We start from the raw sequence: 27,230 nt of genomic DNA on the forward strand, positions 1-27,230 counted from the left end.
GATAGAGTATTAACATTTATTGAGTGTCCAGTGCCATAAGGCCCTTCACATATTATTCCCTCAAGTCTCACACAAGCCTATGAGATGAGTAGGACTATCTCCATTTTATAGATGGTGAAATAGGTTACATGACCTATCCATGGTTGCATAGCTGGTTCGATCACATTTGGAAGCCCTTGTCCAAGTCCTAGAGTCATGTTAAGCCAGTGGATGGCATGCCTCAAGAAGGTCCTCCAAGAATGGATGGAAAACAAGACTAGATGCTCAAGCCATTTATCGGGGGGAAATACCTGCGAGGGGAGCAGATCCAGGCAGGGAGAGCCTTCAGACAAGGACTGTGAAAGGAGAGAGAGAAGAAAGATTGGGTAGGAAGAGCCTAGGACCTCAGCACAGTTTGGAGAAGGTCTCTACTCAGTGGATGAAGTGTCCCTGAGTTAAGAGGCAGTAGGTGGAGTTGGCAAAGCCACATTGCAGCAGATTCTTGAAGGAGAGCTGATCAGTATACTTCCATGGCTGCCACGGGTGGAAGTTACAAAAAGACAGACAAGAGGTTTTTTAAAAACATGTTTTAATCACCAGTGTCAACCAGGGTCACAATGATCAGCCCAGCACCATCTAAACAGCCACTTAGAGGGATGGATGTGACTTGTGACTTCCATTTTTCTGAATCTTATGGGCTGGAAAAACCAGGAAACCTACTAAAGTGGCCAAGTTTTAATTTTTATTTTTTTTCAAATAAGGACATCCAATAGCCTAATACCACTTATATCACCATCATTTAATATACTTTAATACCCCAAAACAGGAAGAACATAATCTCAGAGTGAAATACTTTAAGTTGAATTAATTTAGAACAATGAAAAAACATTGTTCTTGATAGTCTTGTTTTGCTGCAGATTAGGTAAAAACACACAGTCCATGAACTGGATCTCAAAACATTGTACAGGATGAGATATTGGATTTGGGGTCTTTTGTGGTACCGTCCAATCCTAAGACTCATTCATTCAACTTACAAATATCTACTGTGCACTTCTGTGTGGTAGGTCCTAGGAAGATATTGAGGGCGAATTACACAGATCTGATCTCTGCACTTGTGGAGCTTCAAATCTCGTGAAGGGAGATAGGTAATAAAGAGATAAACAAATGAATAAGCAATACAATTTCTGTTTTGCAGTAAGTGCTACTATAAGGAAAGGCCACTGCTTTAGATAGTGAGGTCTAAATAGGCATCTCTAAGAAAGTGACATTTGAGCTAAGACCTGAGGGAAAAGTCAGCCTTTTGGAGCAGAGGATGAGGAGCTGGAAAGATGCAATTTTCTAGGAATAGTTAAGTGTAAAGGCTTCGAGCAGGGAATGAATTTGTCACATCTGAGGAAGCAAACGCAGGCCAGGGGGGCTTAACGAGGCAGGGAGGGACAGCAGGCGAGGTCAGGCAGGGCGTATTTCCAGTGTGTCCAGCTGAGGGTCCACTAATCCACTACACCTTATTCCGTGACAGATACTCCTCTTTGTCTAAAGAGGATGTCTGGGTACTTCCTCTAAAACATCCAAAGGGACACACTAACCTCAGCAAATTCACCAGGCCGCTCTTTTCTGCAGGCAAAACAAACAAATGAATAAAATAAAATAATTGGTTCATATTCAGCAAGCTTGTCAGAGTATTAATTTACAGTGAAAACTCTAACTTCCCAAAGCACCAAAACTCTGCACGTGCCACCAGCACATGTTCATTTGTGGGTACTCCAGGTGGGAAGACATCTTCCAATTAGATTCTCCAGACCAGGACACTTAGAGATGTACCTGAATGCCACCAAGAAGAGAAAGCTGCTGTCTTTCAGTTAGAGAGGGCTTGCATGAGCATTGCATGGGTACTCTCTTTCTGTTACCTAATTTTTAACTACCTAATATTGTGTAATGTCAGTTAATTTTCAGTCTATTTTCAAAATGTTCCCAATTACCCCCGAATGTCCTCTATAGCCATTTTTTCAAACCTGGATGCAATCAAGGATAACACATTGCACATGGTTGTTATGTGCCTTTTTGTCTCTTTTAATCTAGAAATCTTTCCATCATTTTTTCCAGGCTAGTTGTCTTGGAGAATGTCCCTCTTTCTGGAGTTGTTTGATTATTTCCTGATGGGGTTATACTAAGCATTCAAACAAACAAGCATTCCCATACAAATATATGTACTTATAGAGAGAGACACAGGTTTGTTTACTGTCTCGCATCCACATAACCTTTAAAAATATTTTTTATACATATTTATTGATTTTTAGAGAGAGGAAGGGGGAGAGAGAGATTTGTTGTTCTCCTTTTTTATGCATTCATTGGTTGATTCTTTTTTATTTTTTATTTTAAGCATATTTTATTGATTATGTTGTTACAGTAGTTTCAATTTTTTCCCCCTTTGCTCCCCTCTGCCCAGTACCCACTTCCCTCCAGCAATCCTCCCCGCCACTTAGTTCATGTCCATGGGTCGTGCATATCCGTTCTTTGGCTTCACCCTTTCCTATATTATTCTTAACTTTCCCATGTCTATTTTGTATTTACCAATTATGCTTCTTAATCCTTGCACCATTTCCCCATTTCTCCCCCCACCCACAGCTGATAACCCTCTGAATGATCCCCACACCTATGATTCTGTTCCTTTTCTGGTTTGTTTAGTTGGATTTTGTTTTTATTTTTTAGATTCAGTTGTTGATAGTTGTGAGTTTGCTGTCATTTTAATGTTAATAATTTTGATCTTCTTTTTCTTAAGTAAGTCCCTTTGACATTTCATATAATAATAGCTTGATGATGATGAACTCCTTTAGCTTTACCTTGTCTGGGAAGCACTTTATCTGCCCTTCCATTCTCAATGATAGCTTTGCTGGATAGAGTAATCTTGGTTGTAAGTCCTTGCCTTTCATCACCTTGAATACTTCTTGCCAGTCCCTTCTTGCCTGCAAAGTTTCTTTTGAGAAATCAGCTGATACTCTTATAGGCACCCCTTTGTAGGTAACTCTGCTTTTCTTGTGCTACTTTTAAGATTCTCTCTTTATCTTTAACCTTTGGCATTTTAATTATGATGTGTGTTGGTGTGGTCCTTTTTGGGTCTAGCTTGTTTGGGACTCTATGCTTCCTGGACTTGTATGTCTGTTTCCTTTGTCAAATATGGGGAGTTTTCCTTCATTATTTTCACACATCGGTTTTCAATTTCTTGCTCTTCCTCTTCTCCTTCTGGCACCCCTATGGTTTGGATGTTGGCATGTTTAAAGTTGTCCCAGAGGTTCCTAAGCCTCTCCTCATTTTTTTCAATTCTTGTTTCCTCACTCTGTACTGGCTGACTGTTGTTTTCCTCCTTATGTTCCAAATCATTGATTTGAACCCCAGTTTCCTTCCCTTCATCATTGGTTTTATGTGGATTTTCCTTCATTTCATTTAGCATAGACTTCACTTCCTCCCTTATGTGTTTGTCATACTTAAGCATATCTGTCAAGCCTGTAAGCATCTTTATTACCATTGTTTTGACCACTTCATCTGTTAGGTTGGCTATCTCCTCATCGCTTAGGTCTCCCACTGGAACCTCAATCTGTTCCCCCTTTTGGGCCATACTTCTCTGTCTCCTCATATTGGCAGGCTCCTGTGTTTGTTTGCCTCAATGTCTTAGGTAGAGCTGTCACACCTATTACATTGTAAGAGGTGGAGCCTTAGGTATTCATCAGTACAGGGCAACCTGTTTCACCACGTTGCGGTGCTGTTGTCAGGGAGGGGTCTGAGAGGGAACTATACCACTTGCTCAGCACTTGCCCCTTTTCCAGGCACTTCTCTGACTTTGTATGGGACTGGAGCCTCTCTAGTTGTTGCCCTGGCTGTCATTCCCAGAGTGGATGGATCTGTGGATATTCTAGGACTGTGGGGGCCCTTTAAATAAGTAGACTCTGCTGAGAGACCAGCAGTTTCTTTCTCTGACCCAACCCACACTGGTTTGCACAGTTAGAAGCAATGAGGCTTTATTTTCCCCAGCACTGGGACCATGAGCTGTGTGTTCTGGTCTGGTGCTGGGAGTGCTCCCCAGGTGTCCCTTCTGACTTTTAAAAATGTGTGACTGCACTTTCCAGCAGCCTGCTGCTGCCACCACTGCTGCCACCACCACTCCACATCCACTCCGCCCCTTCTACCTGTCTGGATGAGTATTTCTTCTTTATATCTTTGTTTGTTGGGCATCCATGCAGCTCGATTTTCTGGAACTTCTGGTTGTCTCTAGTTTTGAGGTAGTTGTATTCCTTCCTAGTTGTGGAGGGAGATGCAACATGTCTGTTTAGGCCTTCATCTTGGCTGGAAGTCATTGGTTGATTCTTGTATGTGCCCTGACTGGAGATCAAATCTGCAACTTTGGTTTATTGGGACGATGTTTTAAATAACTGAGCTACCCTGCCAGGGCCATTATCCACATAACTTTATTCCCTCTCCAATAATCACAGTTGATAATAACATTTTTTGAGCACATTATATGCCTGGCACTGTTTTAAGAAATGTAAATGTATTAACTTATTTACTCCTCATAACACCAATGAGCTACATTTGTTCCAATGAAACTGAGGCACAGAGTGGAAAATGACTTGTAAAAAGTCAAAGGGCTAGTAAGTGATGGAGCTGGGTTCTCAGATTCAGGAGCTGGCTTTTTTTAACCACAAGAATGGAATGATAACATAGATATTATTCTGCATCTTAAAAAAAACTTAATTTCTGGCCAATATATATAAATTTGGCTCATTCTTTTTATTGCCAACAATGACTACATTATAAACATCAGCATACAGAAAGTTGGAAGAATTGAATAGTGAATACCTACTCACCATCTAGATTCTACATTAACATTTTGCTGTATCTTATCACATATTACTTTACCTATGTACCCATCCACCAATCTATCATATGTGGGTGCATTTTGCCAAGTACAACTAATTTTTTAAAATAGGTATATAAGATTTATAGAAAGAAAGTTTCATAATTTACTCATGCAGTCCTCCACAGATAAGTATTCTAGTGTTTTGCCATTACAAACAGTGCTGGCATTAACATTCTTGTATTTACACTTATACTTTAGTAACTTTATAGTAATGATGCTTTCACTTCACTCAATAGGATAGATTCCTAAGAATGGAATTACCAGCTTAAAAGCTATGTGTAATTTAGCAGAAACTGTTGGATCTCCTTCCATTAGTACATTGCCACCATCACAATCTGGGAAGGCCTGTATTTTTTCTCCTGTTTTATCTTACTAATGCTAGAATAAATATGGACTGAAAATACAAGCATGGAGTGCTCAGGAGGCTTTATTGGTGCAAACATCTATACTGCCTGGCCTCCTGATGCTAACTGTGCCTAAAATTTTGCTCATCGCTGTTGAAATGATTCATTCAGTTTGAGTACCAACTCAAAAGGCACCGGATGCATAGTGTCATTCTGAATTTCCTGGCAGAAGTTTTGCCTCCTCTGGTCTCTCTCAACATCGTGTGTGGCCTCCCCCTACACCCATTGATTATTGGACCTTTAAATGAATGTGTGTGTCACAAGCATACTTCACATTCTCAACTAGAGGTTGAAGAGACAGTGCCCCCCTCTTCTACGTTTGTAGCCCGTATTTGCCTAGCACAATGATTTATACTCAATAAACACTGCTTGTTGAATGAATTAATGAATGAAATGTGTGAGAGAGAAGTCTGGAGCAGCAGATAGTGGCCACATGATGCACTGTTTGTACTTCAGGCCAAAGGGCCTGGAGTGTATTTAATGCTAAGACAGAAACCACAGAGCCGGGAGAGACTAGAGCTGAAGCAGGGAGACTCAGTGGAGTCCAGGATAAGACCCAGGTAGGGAGCCAAACAGACTCATAAGCAATTCTTGAGAGTTGAAGACCTAAGTTTTACAGTGTAGTTTCTTTAGAAAGCTTTATAAATTTAATTTTAGTCAGTGGTCCTGAGCTCATGCAGTGTTTTGTTTTAACTTTTTTATTTTTGGTAGAAAATTTAGAAAATATAAAGAACTAAAGGCATTTTAAAATGAGTAATTAGGACTTTAGTGAATATAGAGACATATTAATAGTCACCTTTATCACATATTTTCACTCCTTTTCCAAGTGATGTGGATATTTAGCACTTGTTAACCACTTTATAATCATCCATAAAAATGGGGTACACATTCACATAGGAAAAACCCACGTTTAATACAAAAACATATTTAGCTGATAGTATAACTTTGCTTCCTTCAGAGTCTGGACTTCATTTTTTGTGAGAAATAGAGAAGCAGCATCACTGCGTTTTATCTCCACTCCCTTTCTCATCAGAGAGAAGGCCAAGTGGCAACGGACACTACCAGTATCACGAACCCACAAAACAAGGGGGACTGGTAACTCACGTCAGGCTCATATTTGTATTTCTAAAAAAATGGCTCAAAAATGAGTCAAATCAACCAAGATCTTTTCCAGTCAAAGGCTACTGTAAGAACTACGTTTTTCCAGTAGATGGCAGTATTTTCTTTCTTCTTCATAAATAGAATTGAAGATTTGCCTCGTTTGCTGTTTTTGTTTTTTAGTTTAAGTATTTGTTTAGTAAACTGCAGGTGACAATAAAGAAGTTAATAAAACTTATGTTTCTTTCATTTTCTTTAAAAAAATCACTCGTTGGGGGGGGGGGTTCCAAAAGCCCCAGATGTGGAATTTATGCTTTGGCTACAGTAGATAGGAGGGTATATACCGAGGTCGATATAACTAACCCTCAGCCACATTCCGATAGAAATTACTATTAAGGACTGGCTAATTGAGAGTAATGTCTTGGAGGAAACACGTCGAGCTTTTCTGCCTCTATATGGGTAAAGCGAGACAAAAATAAAACACGGACCCTAGAATTCTTGTTTTTAGGGTGAAATACTCATTAAATTATACAGACAGCTTTTCTGGCTGGTTAATAAAAAAATTATTCGCACACCCTATTTTAATGGTAACACCTAAATTTTTACAGCTCCATAAAACATTTCAATACCCCAACAGATGGTTAGGTGCTGTCACATTTCTGTCATGAACTAAAAGATGCAGACATTGGATTTAAGGAAGAAAGAAAGGATTGGTAGTCCAGGGACGTGGAGTTGAAAGTGTTAATTAGTGGAATAGTATCTCAGAAACTTTATCTCCAAAAATACTGTATTAGGAATAGAGAAGGCTGGATCTGAAATATGCGTTTCATTGATTTCTCAGAAGTCCTTTTCAAAAGTTGCTGGAGAAAATGTTCAGGAGGTTAGTGCTTTCACTGGTAATAGCAGATAGTCCGAATTTGGTCATCAACGCTATCTGTGAATATTCAACTAATATTAAAAGGTGCGTCGACTTTTAGGTTTTAAGGTATTTTAAAACAATTCTCTGCTTTCGAGATTAGCACCTCGTGTTGCTTGGCCGCAACGCCGCGCTGGCCTCCGGAGCCCCTGCCTGGCCTCGCGCACTCTCCAGGGCCAGGTAAAGGCTGCCCAGCCAGGTGACTCAGACGCGCTGACAGGTGGCGTCACCTGCCTCCCTGCCGCCCAGGGCGACGCTTGCCCCTACTCCCTGCCCGCAGCCTCAGCCTGCGCCCCAGGCGCATGGCTCCCAAGCTAGCTGTAGAAGTAGGAGGCTTTCCCTTGGAATAGAGAGGCCCGAGAGGGGCGTGGGGCCGCCGAGAGGAGCTAAGGGCATCCAAGGCCTGACCCGGGCGAGAGGTGATCGGACCAGACATTCCTCACGCTCCGCCGACAAGGGCCCCACGGAGCCTGGCGTCCAGGCACGTCCAGTTCTCGTCCAGTTCTGCGTACTGCCGGTCGGCCTCCTCCGCCCTCCGTGTCTGCGACCTCCCAAACCCGTCCACGCCCCCAGCGGCAGCGGCCTCAGGTCTCCACTGCCTGCGGGCCAAGCCACTCTGCCACCCCGGGACCCAAGTCAGGCCGAGGGGTCACTCGAGTGATGAACCACACTCCCAAGGGCGAGCAGCCGGTGGCAGCACTGCCCCTACTCAAGCGCCCTTCGGGTCCCCTTCTGCCCGCGCTCCGGGGACTGGAGCGCCCTGGCCCCTCCAGAACACGCCCGCAGCGGCAGGGAGGAATTCACCCAGACCCCTCCCCTTCTCCAAACTTCTTCCCTCCGCCCGGCTGTTCCTCCAACCCGACCCTTCTGTGCTTCTGGCTCCTCCCACTCCGCTCCCCTCCCCTTTTCAGGTCCCCACTTAGGAATCCGCTCCCCCCACCCCCTGCCGCGGGCCGGGTGCGGGGATCCTCCCCCTGACTCGCTCTGCTTGCCGCCGCCGCCGCCCGGGTTCCTCTCCCCCTGCTCGGGCGCTCCCTGCCAAGCCCATGATGTAATGGTGTATGTTAATCAGTAGCATGTGGGGAGCTCCTGCTCGGGCGGCTCAGTCCTCCGCGAGCCGACACTGGAGGCAGCGACAGCGGCGGCTCGGAGTCGCAGCGCCGCACTCTCTCAGCGCCGCCCGCCCCGACGGCATGGCCCGAAGCCCGCGCTCCGGGAGCCCCCAGTCTCGCTGACAGCCGCCGCAGGCCCGGACCCGCGCGTGGGACCCCGAGCCGTCGCTATGAGCCGCGCGAGGTGAGTGCCCCTTTTCTTCCGTCCCCGGCAGGGGACCCGCTGGCCTGAGGGACTTCCCTCTCCGATCGACAAGTTCTAGGAGCCGGGAAGAGGGATGCTGGGGACAGAGCCTCCCATCGAGGGTAGAGTCGCTGGGCGCCACTCTTTGCTGTCCGCGGCAGCGGCCACCCGAACAGGGACAGGACCCGGGGAGCCCCCAAACCGAACTTTCTTTGAGGTCCTTGGGGGGCGTGTACCGGCGGCGTGGAGCCGCAGTCCCCGCGGAGCCGCCCTGCCCGCCGGGGGAAGTAGTGCCGTGGCTCCGGTGCTCGCGCGCGCTCCGGGTTGTGCCGCCTTCGGCCTGGGACGCGCGGACCCGCCCGGAGGAGGCGGCAGGGGGGGCAGGATGCCTAAGGCACACACGAGCGTACACACACTTACACACACGCACAGGCACGCACACCTCTGCTTGCTCAGGGCGCAGCAGGCCCTGGAGCCCTTCCGGGGGGCTGGGGCGCGAGGCGCGGGGGAGCCGGGGCTCCGGCTGCGCCTCCACCCGCTGGGCGAGGAGCTTTGGGTGGGGAGAGTTTATTTTTGTCTCGAGCTGCTGCCTTGGCTGCTCACGGCCTAAATCCAGAGGGGCGCCTGGCGGTGGAGATGCTGGCTGTTGCTGTAGATGGAGCTGCAGCCGCTCGGCTGCTTCTCCCGCAGGAGGAGGAGGAGGAGGAGGAGGAGGAGGAGGAGGAGGAGGAAGGAACTCGGGCTGCTGCTGACGCCTCCGCCTCTGCTTCGCATTAGCCCCCACCCACACCCCCGCGCCCCTTCGCAGCCGCATTGCAAGTTTTCTGCGCGAGGAAAATCTGTTGCTGGCGCTGGCGTTCGCGGGCACAGCCCCTGAGGCCGCTCCGGGCGGGGTGTGCGGGGAGCACCCGCCGTTCGCAGCGGCAGCAACAGGAAGCCCTGGAGTCTCCTCCCGCACCTGGGAAGGAGGCTTCTTGCCATTCCCAGAAGGGAAAAGCTCTTTTCCCGCATTTGGGTGCGGAGGGGGCGACCGGAATTTGGGAAAAACCGAGACTCCGCGGGGCGCCCCCCGCCCCCTCTGATGCACTGGTTCCCCGGGCGCTCTGGCCGCTGGCTGAGGTCTCACTGCAGCCCTTTCTCTCCTTTCAGTGGTGACCGCCGCTCGGGAATGCGGGTGTAAAGGGTCCGAGCTGCCGCCCAGCGGGAACGAGACCCCGGGACGCCGACCATTACCATCCCGCCGCTGTGAGAAGGAGGGGGGCAAGAGCATTCTTCATTCAGTTTGTGTGCCTTGTGCGGATATTTTTAAAATCGTTATTTATTATTTTTTTTAAAAAGAAACATTTCCGTGCTACTGTCTGTCATCATCTCTGGGGAAATCAGCCAGAACCGCCGGAACGTAACTGAAACCAGACGAGGGGCAGGAGCCGAGGCAGTACCTGCGGCGTCCGGGCACCAGAGCCACCTTGGAACCGGAAAGCGTCCCTGGCGGCAGAGGGGCTGGGGCTCCGCGAAACTTTGGGGCGGGCGGGCCGGCCGGGCTGGGGCTCCGAGGGGGCTTTGTAGACCGAGGGCCGCCCCCTAACCATGATGTTTCGCGACCAGGTCGGGGTGCTGGCGGGCTGGTTTAAGGGCTGGAACGAGTGCGAGCAGACTGTTGCGCTGCTGTCGCTGCTCAAGCGCGTGAGCCAGACCCAGGCCCGCTTCCTCCAGCTCTGCCTGGAGCACTCGCTGGCAGACTGCGCGGAGCTGCACGTCCTCGAAGGCGAGGCCAACAGCCCCGGTAAGTGAGCGGCCGCCGTGGTCCCGCCTGTCACCCCCACCCTCCCCTTCGCTGCCTTGGGCCCAGGCTCCGCCCCTGGCCGTGGTTCCGCGGGGACACGGACAGCGCTGTCCCCGGGGCCCTTGGCCTCTCAACCCCTTCCTCGTCCCCGCCCCCTGACGCCCACTTACCTCCGCTGGCGGCTTTGGGTTTTTTTTTTTTTTTCCCCACTGTCAACTCCTTCGGTCCATTCCGTGTGGTAGCTACGGTAGCATGAATGATTGATTTTTCTCTCATGCAGTTTCCTGGGAAATAAGTAAGTCAGGTCACGTAGAGTCTGGATTTTCTGGGCTTTTTTTCTTCCTCCTTTGGACAACGTGGCTCTCTGGGTTTCAGCAACACATGAGGAAGCCTGGGACTGCTATTCGGAAGCCGAGCTCTGATTAGGCTGTGTGAGCAATACATGAAAGTCCAATTTTATTATTAATCCCCCCCCACGGGTATTACAGTTAGAGCTCTATATTCTGAATAATATGTAGGTGACGCTACAGACTTAAAATACTTGCAGTTCATACACTGTTGGGATTTGTCCGTCTACCATGATGATATTCATATTGATATGGATCTTGTTGAAAGGGTCTCACTGACTGTAGGCAGGTATCAAGAGTCCTTGCTGCTGTTTGTTAGGTTTCCTATTACCCGACTAGTATTTACAGACACCTTGACTAGTATAGAAAGTGAATAAATACATGTAAAAGGACCGGCAGTTTGCTATTTGCTAGCATGGGTGGTGACAGACTGGAATTATATCCTGGGATGGGAGGGGGGTTGAGGATGGGGGATGGTCTGTTGGTTGCAGTTTGGGATAGGGGAAATTCTTCAGTTCATGCTGCAGCAGGAGGGTTAACAGAGCCCCCAGTGTTTACGCAGAGAAAAGAATGCAGGGTCCTCTTCCAGCTGTTCCCTGTTAGAGCTGTTAGCCTGCAAGACTCAGCAGAGGTCTGGGCTGCCATTTGATGAGAAGGTCCAGTCCAGGGCAACAGGGCCTGGGAGACACTAGAGTGAGTGTGTTGTCAGGGCAGCAAGCAGGGAGCTAGCCTCCTGGCTCCTCCTCCTTGATGCTCATGATGCTGAAAACACCAGGATGGGATGTTTCCATATATAGAATCAAAGGCTGGAAGTGACCGCTGGAAATCCTCACAGTCCTTTTCCTGAGCAGACAGGACTGCACCCAGAGGCTCTTGTACTGCCAAGTATGGGGATAGGGGGGCCACATACTGAGGGAGATCCCACAGGCCCCCTGGGGTTCGCTGGAGCTGAACAGCCCACCCAGTTCCTCACAAGGGTGGTGGTGGCAGCGGCAGGGTTCCTTCAGCCCCACATTTATAAATAGCTAAAAGGCCAGCCTCCTTTATAAGGGCGTGGAAGCATAACTAGGATAACTGATGTCCACCCTCTTTATTTCCGTCTCCAGTGTGACAGGGTAGCCTGTTCACCTGCTTGATTTTGCTTTCTCAGGTTTGACCAACAAGGTTATGTAAACTTCTGCATTTTGTGGAATGCACAGGACTGAAGTCCTGTCATCTGCGTTGAGTGCTTGACTTCGGTGCCTGTGGGGACTGTTTAAAATGATGATAATTAATCTTCAGGTTACTCAAATGTTAGAGCAACATTTTTTCCTTCTGAGTAGAGAAGACTTTTTCCAATAGAGCAGCAGTTTAGTAAGTGAGGCATTAACATGTGGTATTAAAAAGAAGTTGCTTACTTTAAAAATCTTGTAATTTAATAAGCCAAGAAAATACTGAACTTCTGTGAGTTGTTTCATCATTTCATAATCCTCCCCCAATTTTTTCCCATACTTATTTGTGTAAAACACACCTGTCTGTTCATGCTGCTAAATCTGTGGATGTACGCCATCTAGAACCATTACGTAAGGCAGGGACCATTTTCCAGTTTCTGGATTAATCTTTCAACCTGGACAGTTTGCTTCCTTGGAATCCTTTGCACTTGTTTTTTTGTGTAGCCAGGACAGAAATTCATTAGTTGTGTGATACTTCTGCAGCGTAGGGACCACAGAGAGCATCAAGATGTGTCATACATACCTGAGTCTGGAGTGCGGCTCTCTTATAGACATTGGAACGTAGCTAAGAATGAGGGAAGGGGCAGAAATGCCCACTCAGCAACCAGAAGAGATGGCTTAATGTCTGGGAGAATACTTCAGACCCTCTCTGGGAACATAATTACTCTTATTTTACACAACAATCTTAACATCAAAAAAAATTTGAACAATAACCCATTGCATATTATGTTTATTAGCATATTTAGAACAGGGTGATTGGCTGCTGTAACCACGAATGAAAAATGATTCCTGACAGCTCAACAGCCAGGGAAGATACAGAAAAATTTAGGGCAAAAATTCAGGTAGGAATCCTCAATTGACCCTGCAGGCATTACTCTAAAATAACATAGATCAGTAATTGATGTTTACCATTAATAAGAGTGAACTACCAAAAGGATACATTTTTAAATGCACTCTTTGAGAAGAGAGGGAAATAGGCCATAAACTTTGGAAATATTGGCACTCAAGGTAATCGACTAACCAAGCTGTTTCAGTCTGTAAAGCTCTTACCCATTCAGAAAACTAGGCTGTGTATAATGACTCATTCATTGGCTGGCTGAGGTTTCCTGTACCAAAATCATCATGTATCGCTTACTTTATTTTGTCATCATCAATTCAATAAGCACACATTTTTTTCCGGTATTGAAAGCTTTTAAACTTTGGTGAATGGGTACCAAATTCATATCTGGGGCTTGATCTCAGTATAATAAAAAATTAGTAGTAGTTTGAACTTGGCTGTTTTCTTCACAACTGACTTGAAATAGAGTCTTTCACATTAAACCTGGTTTATTTGAAATCTGTGAGATGTATTTTGTTACTAACTTTTCATTCTCTTAAATGTAGCATTTATTGAGAATCTAGTGCTTCACTGGTTCATCCTTTGCCTCAGATTTATGGTCATCTAAGGTCAAAAATAAATGGTTGGGTCAGTTTCTGTGGACGTGTGTGTGTCTCCAGGTTTGCTGGGTAGATGTAGGTCATGATCAGCTTTTTAAGTAGAGGTTTGTTTTCAGAAGCCTCATAACCTTAGATAAATACCCTTCAGCCACTAGGCCAAGTTAACATTGAGAGTTCTAGACAGTCTCAGTTTGTAGATCATTGTTTCTGGAGTTAACAGTTCATTCAATGCCTAAAAAATGGCAAAAATGTAACCCACTGACTTTACCTGCCGTTCCCCAAAGAAAAATAGGTGGTGCGGCATTGTTTGTTTATGACTTTTGTCATTTGTACGTGAAACATATTTTTCCAATGGAAATTGTGTAATAGATGGAGACTTGCAAGTGAATCCACAGTGATTTATTAACTCACAAAACCGTGCATATTTTTTTGAGAAATTGCATATGTTTGCAGTAAATAAATGGCAAAAAGTTGGATGCTTTACTTACAATTAAATACAGAAGAAAGTATTATCTGAATTGGTGGTGCTTGAGACAAAACTAATTTTGAAAATTAAGAAGGACTTGTGGGCATATTTACTCTCATTAAAGGGTGAAGATGTTGGCTCTATGATTTTTATGATGTTTAGTTTCCATAGTGTAGTTATGCCATACCCTGAGTTGCTTCTTTAAACCACAAATGGAATAAAAGGAAAGCAGAATAGAGATTTCCCTCATGATACTGGATAAGGTCTTGTTTGTAGTTCCTTCTTTTACTTGTTCATGCCACATACATTTTCTGACTACCTACAATTTTCCTGGCTCTGTGTTGTGAAGTGGGAATACAAGGGTAACTTATGTATAGTCCAGTGTCTGGTACATAGATACTCAGTGTTGAGTAAATGACCAACACAATATCACAGGTGCTCAAGCATAGATATGGGTGGGGGCAGGAGTTCTGGATGCATTGTGAACCTAGAAGCTAATTGCCTGGGGAAGTCAGGGATGACTTTACTGAAGAAGAGATATGTTTGAGTTGAGCTTTGCAGGGTCAAGAAGAGTTTAATGTGTAAAAAGGATTGTAGAGAGCAGGCATGAAGGTGTTTCTAAGCAGAAAAGATCACATTTATAAAAACATTATCTTATGAAAAGGCCCAGTTGTGTGCAGGAAATAGTGAGTTCAGAGTGGCTAGAAGAGTGTGGAATGTTGAACTCTAAAAAGGCCGAAGTTAAGGCAGAAGCTATGAATGTGCAGGATTTTGTCAGCTAAAGTATTTGGACTTAACCCTGCAGAGATGATAGAAGACTCAAGAAGACTTTTGGAAAGGAGTTAAAAGATGAAAGGTGTTTGTGTGTGTGTACACTTTTGGGAAAGAACTGTGCTGTATACATGATTCTCTAAGACAGTGGTTCTCAACCTGTGAGTCGTGACCCCTTTGGGGGTCGAACAACCCTTTCACAGGGGTCGCCTAAGACCATCGGAAAACACATATATAATTACATATTGTTTTCGTGATTAATCACTATGCTTTAATTATGTTCTATTTGTAACAATGAAAATACATCCTACATATCAGATATTTACATTACAATTCATAACAATAGCAAAATTACAGTTATGAAGTAGAAACAAAAATAATTTTATGGTTGGGGGTCACCACAACATGAGGAACTGTATTAAAGGGTCGCGGCATTAGGAAGGTTGAGAACCACTGCTCTCAGAGGTAAAAGTGGGGAAGTAAGGCCAAGTTTGGTTCAGACCGTTTCCATTTGGGCCACCTGGTGGCATCATCAGCTCAGGGTAGCTTTGTTACTGTCAACACTGATGTGTATGGGGAGAAGAAAGGATTGACATGGAGAGGAAAAGAAGGTATTGTCCAGGTGGTCATTTATTTATATCCACAGGAAGGCATATGTCCTAGAAGATTCTTAGAGTATGTATTTTGAATCAGTCAATTTCTGAGCCTGTGTTCTCATCTGTAAAAAGGAGCTAATCAAACCTTGTTATTGTCCAAAAGTTTCTTATTAATAATCAAATACTGGCCTATTCTCTTCCCCAGGTTTGAATTTGTCTCATTAATATAGAATTTATATAAGAATGTTTGCTTACATGGTCGGGAATCTTTTTATTTAACGGATTATCAAGGAGAGATTGGAGAGGATTTGGGACCCCGAGAAGATATGAACCTACATTGTGCCACCTTCTACATTTTAGCTTTGTTGTTCTTTATCATGTTGGGCCCTAAAAAATACAGCACTGCCCCAGTTTTCCCAAATTTCCTGTCAACATTTTTTTCCCCTTCAATTGGTGAAAGTGAAAAGAAGAAACCATTTTGTTGAATGAAATATATTGGGACTTTGTATCTGGAACCCTTTTTACTTAGGGTGTGGTAATTTTCTTTGGGTCGGTCATGAACATCTGTACTCTTTGTTTTGAATAACTTGGATTTGATTGTTTAGCTTGCGTACTCAAGGGCTTCAGCAACTGAGTATGTGTTATAAACAGGTCCCATCAAAACAAGTAAAAGTCAGACAAACTTAACAGCAGTCAAATTGGTTTGTTTATGTTTAAACAAACAAACGAGGGTAAAATGAGAGTCGAAAGGGCTGAGAAATCATTGAAAACTCCCCAGAATAGCCCCTAGAAGTGTAATTCTAGAAAGAATTGACAACACTAGAGAAGAGAAAATATTGCTCTTCCTTGATCTGGCGAAATTGGGAGGTTTTCATCCATGAGCCTTCACCTCGTATGACTCATTTTCTAGGAAAGGTGTGGTGCTCATATAAATCTTTTCTACTTTTTAAAATATAATTACTGCTTTAAGTTTTTAGCCTGTTCTTCTCTTTCCATCCATTGTAATCATTCCAAGGCCTTATTGAGTTCATCCAATTCACATAGATTAAGATGCAGAATTAGATGTCTCCGCTGAGCTATTTTTTGCTTCTGAGGAAGCTGCCTGAGGCAGGAATCTCCCAAAGAAAGCAGAAATCTCAGAACAGGAGTCAAGCTTTCTCTGTCATTCAGCTAGTCCAGACTGAAGGTTGCACCCCAAGGGCAGCTTGGAGTTCTGAGGAACTAGCCTGCTTTGCTGTAGGACTCACAAGCTAGTTCTAGGGGTTTGTTCCCATTCTGTGTATCAACATTTTATTTTATTTATTTCATTTTTATTTTTCATCTTCCCCTGAGGACATATTTTCATTGGTTTTAAAGAAAGATGAAGGGGGAGGGGGAGAAGGAGAGAGAGAAGGAGAGAGGGAGAGAGAGAAAATTTGATGTGACAGAGAAACATCGATTGGCTCCCCCTAGGCTCCCCAACTGTAGACTGAACCCACAACCTAGGTATGTGCCCTGACCAGGAATTGTACCCACAACCCTTCAGTATACAGGGTGATGCTCCAACCAATGGAACCACACTGGCCAGGGCCATATCAACATTTTAATACAGTGTTCCTTGTCTTGGTTTATTAGGGGAAAAAATCAATCAAATAATTCAGTGGTCTCTTTTACACTATAGATAATACGTACTATTAAATTGTATGTGGCAAAGAGTATGTAGTAAGAAAACTGTGGGAACAAGTTTCTCAGTACGTATTCACCAAGTACCCCAGCAGAGAGCTTGGTTCTGGGTCAAAAGGTAAAGTTGGTGTAATGGTTCTTCTCAAGGGGCTTACACTTGAGTTGTGGAGGTAAAACAAACATATGACATAAATATAAATAGTTAGAACATATGTAGTTGCTTAAATGCTGGAGTGAAAGAGAGAGAACAGGATGGGTTGGGTAGTCCAAGAAGTAAACTTGAGTGTGTCATTTGAAACAGTGCTTTATGGCTTGCCAATTCTTGGCTTTTTAGTATTTTTAATGCTAGTTTCCTTAAGGAAACCACACATATGGGGGGCTTGGTGGATGGACCATGTCAGAGTCAGGCTTCCTGGACCTGGGGAGCATGATGCATGTTGTCCATCAGGAATGATTTCTTGAATGGAAGAAGGAAAGGTTTAAACATTCCTCTGATTTCTAATGTTTTTAAAGTTAGAAAAACAAAATATCTGTTTACCCAATTATTTTCATCCCTCATAAGTATCTGTATAATTATTATACTTAGTAAGAGTTCTCTTGACTCTTCACAGTGAAATACTTTTGTATTAGACTAGCATTAAGCAGAAACATCTAAAACACTTTTAGGGAAAGATAAAAGTGTCTTAGACTAGTTCTCAGCATTGAATGTCTATACGAATCACTTGGGATCTTATGAAACCCAAAACTCTTATGGAGGAGGTCTGGGTGGGGAGAGGCCTGAGCACGTGCATTTCTACTCAACTCCCTGGAGATGCTGCTGCCGCCGGTGTGTGGACCATACTTGGAGTAGAAAGATCATAGACTGTTAGAGGTGGAAGGTAATTTAGAGGTAATTGGTGCACCATCTTTCAAGTTTTATGGATTGTATCAGAAGATTTTGTTTGCAAGTGAAAACTTAATGAAAGCTTATAGAAAGTGGATGGTAGTGCCCCCCGCCCCCCCAGCACCATCACACCCCGCCACTGGTCCCAGCCTGCACTGAGTCTGGGTTTGAGGAAGGCAGAGCTGGCTTCTGCTGCACCATTTCCCTGAGCTTTTTGGACATGCTCCTGCTGGAATTTCCAGGCATTCTAATAATCAGCGTCCCGTGGAAGGAAAATCAGGCTCCAGAAAAGATTTCGTTTTTGTTTTTTGTTTTTTTGGTTTTTGTTTTTTTGGTTTTTTGCTGATGCTATGGACTGTAAAGTTGAGCTAGAAAGAGCAGGGATGTTAATTCCAGAGACAGGATGGGAGAGATCTCTTTCTACTTCCCCAGTGCACTCCCATAAAGTACAATCATTGGAATTTCTGAAGCGGCTTATCCTCACATCTTTCCGTGGAATTCAAGTGTTTGCGTGTGCAGCATAGATACACATAGAAAGCTGCCTTTCCTTGTACACACTTCACTGTGTGAGTATATGCACCAAATATGCGATTTAAATGCGTGGCTAAAATGGCAATGCTGAATCACTTTTAAATTTCTGAAGAGTCATAAAAGAATAGGGATGTTATCTGAAGCCTCCATAAATAACGTTGTCTCAGTTTAAAAAAAAAAGAAAAGAAAAAAGGGTGAAAGTATGTTCTGTACCTAGCAGGGATCTGGGAAGTTACCACTGATCCTGTGGAAGATACTAGATTATTTAAAACTTGATTTGCTAGTATTTGGATGAGGAAATAGGAAGTGGCCTGGTTTTCCAAAGAATGGGAAGAATGGGTAATGGAGAACTAATGTCATTTCTTTGTTAATGGGGCATGGAAAGGGAGATAGCATTTACAGGGAGGCTTCTGTGTTGTGGGCAGATCACAGGAATCCTGATAGGCATTCTATGTCTAAATTTCAGCACCGCCTTTGACAAAAGGCCTTATTTCCTGATGAGCTAAATGGGGACCTGGAGGGCTGGATGAGAATCTAGGTTTATGGCGTTAGAATGTTTTCAGTGACTGACAGCCTGGATTTGGCAACTGTCAGTCTCAAGAAAGGTCTCTGGGGCTGTGGCTTGGGAATCACGTGTTCTACATCGTCATGGTTTAGCCTGGGTCCTTAAGAAAGTAGAGTTAGAGGCAAGGGCTGGCATGTAGGTAGTTTATGCTGAGGACTAACCTCAGGGGACAGGAAGGGGAGCCTGTACCTCAGAAGGGATCAAGGGACAGACAAGGCGGGCATTTATCCGCAGGCTTCCCTGTCACCTTGGTCAAGGGTTTCCCAGTGTGCTAAGTCCCTGCTATTCCAGGTTTGCGAAGCTGAGCCTTTCTACTGTGTCTTAACACTGTGGTGTCAGAGAAGCCGCAAGGCAGAAAGCACAGAGACGTGGGACAACTGAGGCAGAATGCCGACAGGTTTTACCTGCCTCAAGCTGGTGACCACAGCAAAGGCTGCAGTGTGAGCCAGGCTGAGAAGGTCTTGTAGCTGAGGGCTTGATGACAGACAGGATCATGATCCAAAATAGTATTTGAATATAAGAAGATGACTATTAAACCACTACTTGCAGCCTCTAGACCCAACCTAGAGGAGGCATGCTTCATTAGTAGTCATGCATGAACAGGACTTATGGCTTTTAGTAGACTTAGAGCTTAGTATGAATAATCTTACAACGTGGTTGCCCCCAAAGCCACTAAACCTTTAATAATATGTTAGATATATGATACAATATATAATAATATTGTATTCAGAATGTGTTTTCTGTTTCTAATAATAATATGATACAAGGTCTGGCCAGACTGTTCTTTGAATCTGGCAACATACTTCGAGGAAGAAGGACATGTCAGGATGTGGCCAGAGGAAAGAGCATAGTGGTACACTTGAGAACCAGGGGGACAGTTAGGCTGGAGAAAAAGATGAGTGGAGAACATGACAGTTGTCACTGGTTCTTTGAAAGGTTGTCTTGGAGTTGAGGGGTTCAATTCTGTATCCACGTGGGAGGCAGTGTGTGGAAGCTGCAATTCATTTAGCTCAAAGTCAAGAACAACTATAATGGTCAGAGTTCCCAAACAATGGTTTAAGCTGTTTTGGAGGCAGTGGCTTGGGTTTCACCAGAGGTGGACAAGCATTTAGCATTGTGCAGGGCACAGAATAACACTTCTAAATAGGTCTGGCTCCTATTCATTGAATGCCTGCTTTGTGCCAGGCAGCTTAGTGAATTCTCTGCATACATTATTTCATTTTTTGTCCCAACCACCCTATGAGATTAGGTGGGGACTGTCATTATTTCACTGGTCAGGGAGGAAACAAGCAGTCTCACTTCAGAACCACTCCACCCTCTCCACTGGAAGAACTCAGTGTGAGTGGCTTTAGAAAAGAAGTAGTAACCTCTTGGATGACCCCGAGAGCACCTCCTCACTTTAAGATTCTGTGACTTCTGTGAAACAGGAATAAAGGTAAGAAAACAAAACTTTCAGGAGCAGAGAGGAAAAAGAGAGACAGAAGGAGTGAATGAATAAGGGTGGTCTTAAAAGTCTTCTTCAAATTATTTCCAGTGTATTCCTCTTGTACTTCTTGCCCTGTGTGGGCCACAGGTTTGTGGCTTTTGTTTAAGAAATACACTTTAGAGTGGTTTTCTTTTCTTTTTATGAAGTAGGCATTGGAGCAGGGCTTCATGATGAGTAGCGCCACTGTGTTTAAGAAGATGTAATGAACTAAATTGAATATGTTGCTTTGGGGTCAGCCTCCCTCTCTTTCTCCCTCCCTCCCTCCTTCCTCTCTCTCCCTTGCTCTTCTTAGCACTGTCAGGCACTGTGCTGACACCTGCACATACACACAACTGTTCTCTCCAGTTATTGAATAGGTGAATGATACAAGGAAGCAGAACTAATGGTTGTGAAAATTAAATACAGTACATTGCAATAATTAAATACCATAATGTGCTTATTACTACCCAGACTCTTGAACATAGCAAATGCTTAATAACTGGTTTCTAAATTATATTAATTCCACAGAGTAGATATCATATCCATTTTACAGATGAGCAGACTTAGGTTGAGCATGGTTGAAAATGTGTCTTGCCCACCAAGGTGTTTCTGATCCAGAAGCCTGTGTGGAATCCTCAACATTCTATGAATGCTGTAGATTGCTTCCAGGGCTTAGGTAAAGAAAAATGTTGGCATTTAAAAGAAAAGTGCCTAAGGATATTTAATAGTAGTTCAATCCATTTCACTCTAACATTTTATAAATTGATCTTGGAAGAGTTCTTTTTAACTTGTCCATTTAAATCCGCATCTTATTTATCAGATTTTAATCCTATGGAGCTTAATATGGCTTAGCTTCTTTTTCACACTGGCTTTTAAAAAAAAATTAAGTGAAGGCATTGATTCAAACATTTCCCTTCCTGTGAGGGAGACTCAGGGAACGGAGGCTTCTGCTGCCTCTGCATGAACAGGCAGGACTTGGGGAAGGAAACAGGCCCTACTAGCAGTGGAGAGGAAAGAATGAGCAATGTGTTACCTAATAGCTCATGGCAGCCTTGACATTGACACACTAGCAATTGATGAGCTGGGTCAGGATCTCCTTAGGATCTAGAATTGGGCAAAGCACCAACTTGAGAGCTGTAAGTGAAAACAAGCTTTTTGATTGTTTGTAAATGGGGGGACATTTCTGGTGGTTGGTTTAGGGAGACATGTTTCAGCTGGTGGAAGAGTGAATTCTTCTTATTCCATTTTCTAGCATCAGGAAATGAAGCAGTTGGGAGAGACCGTGCCTATTCCAGCCCCTCTGGGAAAGCTCTGAGAAGACTGGGGTCAGCTAGGATGCCTGCTAGTAGAAGAAGGGCTGGTGACCTAGACTTGATCACTTTTCTGTGGTGGACTTGTCACCACACTGAATGACTGTGCTGGGCGTGAGCGATGCTCCCCTTTCCTGAATGTCAAAGGCAGCATTTATCAGGATGATCTCGAAGCAGTTTCCAGACCACCCCTCTCCTTCTCTTGTGTTGCTTCACTCACAGTAAAGCAAAGGTTTGTTTTTATTGGAAGATGGTTACTACTCCTATTTTGAAACTGCAGTTTAGTGTAGGAAGGTTTGACTTTATTTTGGCATGTTTTAATCACAGTTCCAGTAATGTCCCCTTGATTTATGTGGACTCTGACTCAGCCACTCTGGAGTTACCCTTAATCCAAGCAGAGAACTGGGAGTCGTCCGTGACTGCCCCGCTCCGCTGCCTGTGGCCGGCATTTCACTCGCTGGGGTGAGGCAGTTCCCTCCTGGGTGTGCATGTGTGCAGTGTGGCGGACCAACTGCAATTCCTCCTGAGAGTGTCCTCACCACCCAGGCCTCAGTGGCACTCTGCAGGCACAATCACGGTGCCAGCCATCGTCACCATTCACCTTCCAGACTGACCTGTGTCTTCATCACTTTTGTCCTCCAGAACCTGACACTGTGCCTGGCTCATAGGTGGTCTCAGTATGCTTTTGCTGAATGAATGAATGAACGAATGAATGAATACAGATAAATTTAACTCATAGTCCTAATCCACAAGCGGTTTACATTCTGGTTGTGAGGAAAACCTAAATGCATAAATATTTAATAGTAGAAAAGGACAAGATGATGATCCTAGTGCTGTTACCAGGAGGTACATGATAAAGGCCAGATGCGAGCAATAGATGCTCTAACCTTCAATGCCTTACACAAGACCTGGGTTGGGGTCTTGGCATCCTCGCTTAGAAGTGTGTCATTTTGTAAAATTTATTTAAGCTCTCCCAGCCTCAATTTCCTCATCTGTGAAGTGAAGTCACCCCTAGGAAAGTCACAGAGGTATTACCAGGACAAAGTGGGGTTATATGTGTGTAAAGTACTTTGTAAGCTGCATCATGTCATATAAATGCAGAGTGACCTGGTTCTCGAATGACCAACTGAAACAGTGGGATTAAAAAAGTTTAGGGATGCGACTGTTTCAAAGATTCCGGAGAAGATAACCACGGGCTCATTTTCAGAGCTTTTGCTCATTAACCAGAGCTGAAGGAAGCCCGTGGTTCTCTCCGTGAGCGCCAGCCACCTCTGGGCCTGGCCCGAGGCCTGCGTCTGATGAGTCAACTGGGACTCGCAGCTGTGTGGCCCGCGGCCCCGCAGGCTGGCCTGGCAGTAATTGTCTAAGTTCATTTTGTGTCCACTTCCATCCTTTTAATTGGTTAGATCACTGAGTGCACTTTCTCTGAGTAGGAAGGACTCCATGCCAGTGCTAAGGAATTTCTTTGGGGAAAGTGACACAAAATTCTATGCTGTGACCACTGTACCCTGCAAGCAGAAACTCTAGTGTGAGTGCTCACAGAGCCAGTAGAAGCGAGCCACAGGGGTTCTGTACGTCAGCCAGCAGGTCTGAATTCTTTATACATTTGTGATAATTCAGTTTTTAAAGCTTTATTATTGAAAAGGTAACTTTAAAAAGTTACCCACTTAAAACCATTCAGTGGGAAACCTTTGAGTATTTTTGCATACCTCAGCTAAAAAAAGAAAATAATTATGCTTTGCTTTCTATTCTTTAATATTATTTCCACCTTTACCTTTCATTGAACAAGTGTTAGTTGGAAAAGGGGAATGGTTTCTTGGCATTTCTTTTATTTGTTTTTAACAAAACCTTCCTATTCTCACATTTTCTTTTTGTGGCAAAATTAGCAGTGTTTGCAAAATGATCAGATCATGGTAGTATTTGCAGATGATCTGAGCACAGGTTTAAAATATCAAAAGTGTGAGCTGCAAGGTCAGATTTGAACCTTGTGTGTGATTCTGATATTAAGCTGCTGTGGGTTACATAGAAATAATTTCAGTATATATCTGTTTAGTTTGCAGTATTTTAGAGAGGAATAATTAGGACAGAATTGCTCCTGCTGATTTTCTTTAAGACTTTCCCCACTTCTCATTGAGAGAGGGAAAAACTCCCAGAGTTAAAACAGGAAATGCTTGGTATTGTGTTAAACATCTCAAGGGTTAAAGTGGTGAGTGGTTTTCATCAGCTGATGTTCAGTCCTTGGATAGGAGACAAAGAAGGAGGTGCCCACCATCTCTGGTGTGCCCACACCCCCTCTGCACACCACCAGCTCAGCATTTGGCACACTGGACTGCAAACACGTTAGCTGAGGAACTGTCCCAAAGCAAAGGAAGCTACAGGGGTGACAACTTAATGCAACCTAGGGTTCCAGATTGGATCCTGGATTGGAAAAAAAACATTGCCAGTATTGGGACAGTTGATGAAATTTAAATGCGGACTGTACCCATTACAGGGGATAATATTATAACAATTTTAAATTTTCTTAGTATTATAATTATACCTTGGTCACATTAGAAAATATTGTCATCATCATCATTGTTGTTGTTTTAATCCTCACCTGGGGATATGTTCTTTTTAATTGATTTAAGTGAGGGAGAGAGATCGATGCATGCAAGAGGGAAACATTCATGGGTTGCCTCCCATATGTGCCCCGACCAGGGATCAAACCTGTAACCTAGGCATGTGCCCTGACTGGGAATCGAACCCACAACCTTTTGGTGTACAGCATGATACTCCAACCAACTGAGCCACCTGGCCAGGGCAGAAAATGTCCTTATTATTAAGAGATGCATAATCAAGTCTTTTGGGGGTGAAGGGATATGATGTCTGCAACTTATTCTCAGATGGTTACATGTGAGGTGACAAAGATTACAAATCAGTGAATCTTGGTGAAATGCATATGTAAGAGTACATTTTTTAAAGTAAAATGTTCAAAATGTTTACCTTTTTACATTGCTATCCTGCTCTGGAATATTTGCTCCAAGAGGGAAGGGCCTGTGTTTGATCAGCCTTGTGTAGATAGGTTGCCAGATAAAATACAGGACATGCAGTTAACTTTGAATTGCAGATACACTATGAATAATGGGGCATACTAGTACAGTATCACTTATACTAAAGGAACTGTTTGTGGTACATCAACAATCGGAGTTAACTGGGGGTTCTGTATTTTTTTTAATCCTCATCTGAGGATATGTTTATTGACTTTAGAGAGAGAGGAAGTGGGAGAAAGAGAGGAAGAGGGGGATGGAGAGAGAGAAACATCTGTGAGAGAGAAACATTGATTGGTTGCCTCTCGTATGTGCTGTGACTGGGGATCGAACCTACAGCTTTCTGTTGTACGAGACAATACTTCAACTGAGCAACCTGGCCAGAGCTGGGGGCTGCGTATTTTTATTTTCTGTATCTCCCAACCCTGCCTTAAACAGCAAGTGTCCCTAGTACCTGCGGAGTGAGTAACAAACACCTAGGAGCTGTTCCTTTGTGCTGGGGAATGAATGCTGGCTTTCCAGAATTCTGTTCTGTAGCTCCTACTAGATCAGCCGTTCTCAACCTGTGGGTCGCAACCCCTTTGGGGGTCGAACAACCCTTTCACAGGGGTCGCCTAAGACCATTGGAAAACACATATATAATTACATATTGGTTTTGTGATTAATCACTATGCTTTAATTAATGTTCTATTTGTAACAATGAAAATACATCCTGTATATCAGATATTTACATTACGATTCATAACAGTAGCAAAATTACAGTTATGAAGTAGCAACGAAAATAATTTTATGGTTGGGGGTCACCACAACATGAGGAACTATATTAAGGGTCGCAGCATTAAGAAGGTTGAGAACCACTGTACTAGATAAAACCCATTGTGTCTGAGCTCAGAGCTGTGGCTTAACTTACCTGTTCTTGGATATGATTTCCTCCATGTCCTTTTGATTGACCTTTTCTCTTTGAGCTGATTCCAGCTTTCTCCGTTTCTCTGTAGTTGGTGGAGTCAGCTGGGTTGCATTTTATACTAAGTTATTGCATCCTGACACTCCTGACAAGTTTAAGATCTTCTAACACACTTGAGTAAAATGGATACTGGAATCTATTTTGACAGCTGTTGAAAATCTACACTGTTGCGACAGCAGGTTAAAGAGGTTATTTGTAACACTGGTATTATTCAGTGAACCTTCTGAAAAGATGTGCACACTGTTCTGTCAAATAATATTTTATAGAATTTAAGTGATTTTGGTGTTCACAGTGAAATTATCAAATAAAATGCTCTTAGGCATTATACACTTAGTAATATTTTCCAGTAATTTTATCCACCAATGTAAGCAGTAATAGTACATTACAATGTTCTTAATTACCAATGTCTTTTAAAATGCAGGTGTAGAGTCTTTAAATACAGCTAGTCTGTACCGGCCTGTCCCATTGATAACCTTTCCTTTAAAAGTGACCTTTGAGCAATTTCATAAAGAATTTATACTCTTTTGTTGTTCAGCTGTTATGCAGGTAACAGATGGCTTCGGTTGACCTGCTTTCACTGATATTGATGCCAATAAAGCATTGCATTATTTTTACCACTGGAATTGTGATTGTGTGCTCGACTGACTTCATTTTTGAAATTGCATTTCAGTGATTATGTCTGGGTTAAGGGTGGAGTCTATCTCATGGACATGAGTTGAAGAGCTTACAGATAAGATGGAGCAGCTGAGGGATAAAACATCCAGGGTCATCTCTATGTGGCAGAGGAATTTTTCCAGACAATCTGTTGTTCTACTGGGCTTTAATTTAGGTTTGGGGGCAACTGTGTAGATTAACTCTTTAGTCTTGATTTTTTAATCTCGGGTCCAAAGCGTTGAAGAGGATCCTGGCAAATTAATTGTCAGTACAGTGCTTAGTACATAGTAGGCACTCAAAGTAGAGTTTGTTCAGTGGAATGAACTTAATAATTATGTCTGGATCATTATTTTACTTTTAATAGATTTAATTAGTTAAAAGAGAAGATCTTTTAGTTACTGCCCTTTACCCAATTGCTTGGCAACACAATTGTTAACATGTTTAAAATAAATGTTCCAAGCTAAGTTTACACTTGATAAGAATATAAAGAATTAGAAGCATTAAATGGATGAAATAAAATTTGACACAAAAGCTATTTCCAAGAAGTCTATTTTATTAAACATACTTTCTACTGTATCTGAAAAGATTTATCAAATTGTGCAAATCAGGTCCTAGCAAATTGGGTAAAGTTCTTTTGAAAGAAAACATTTCTATAAGAAGAATTACATTTCTATTGTAGAAAAATTGAAAAACAGAGAAAATCACATAAGTCATATCTATAATCCTATTTTTCATTTTACTGAATATATTTAGAGTCTTCTTTCCTAACATAAATACACAAATAATTTTTTTATCCAAATACACAGAATTAGGACCGTATTTGTTTATATGCAGTTTTGTGAAAAATCTATTTAAATTGCCTTTTTAAACTTAATGTAATTCATATTTCTTTTTTATATATTTTATTGATTATACTATTACAGTTGTCCTGATTTTTTTCCCCCTTAGCCCCCA

General features: G+C 43.5%; 1 protein-coding gene across 2 annotated transcripts in view; it reads left to right on the forward strand.

Moving 5' to 3' along the window:
• Positions 1 to 8,369: 8,369 nt before the first annotated feature.
• SAMD4A (sterile alpha motif domain containing 4A) overlaps positions 8,370 to 27,230 on the forward strand; it is a 204,027-nt gene continuing 185,166 nt past the window's right edge. Inside the window, exons 1-3 of one of the 2 annotated variants that reach the window (XM_090270905.1) lie at positions 8,370 to 8,605; positions 9,755 to 9,850; positions 9,944 to 10,388. In XM_090270905.1, the coding sequence (XP_090127031.1) occupies positions 10,193 to 10,388 (196 nt within the window). In that variant the 5' untranslated portion in view covers positions 8,370 to 8,605; positions 9,755 to 9,850; positions 9,944 to 10,192. Of the gene's footprint in view, positions 8,606 to 9,754; positions 10,389 to 27,230 lie in introns of both variants that reach the window. The other variant, XM_090270906.1, reaches the window with a different exon arrangement.

Source organism: Furipterus horrens, unplaced genomic scaffold (assembly GCF_987537825.1).
Source record: "Furipterus horrens unplaced genomic scaffold, mFurHor1.1.pri manual_scaffold_3, whole genome shotgun sequence".
NCBI classification, from domain to species: Eukaryota; Metazoa; Chordata; class Mammalia; order Chiroptera; family Furipteridae; genus Furipterus; species Furipterus horrens.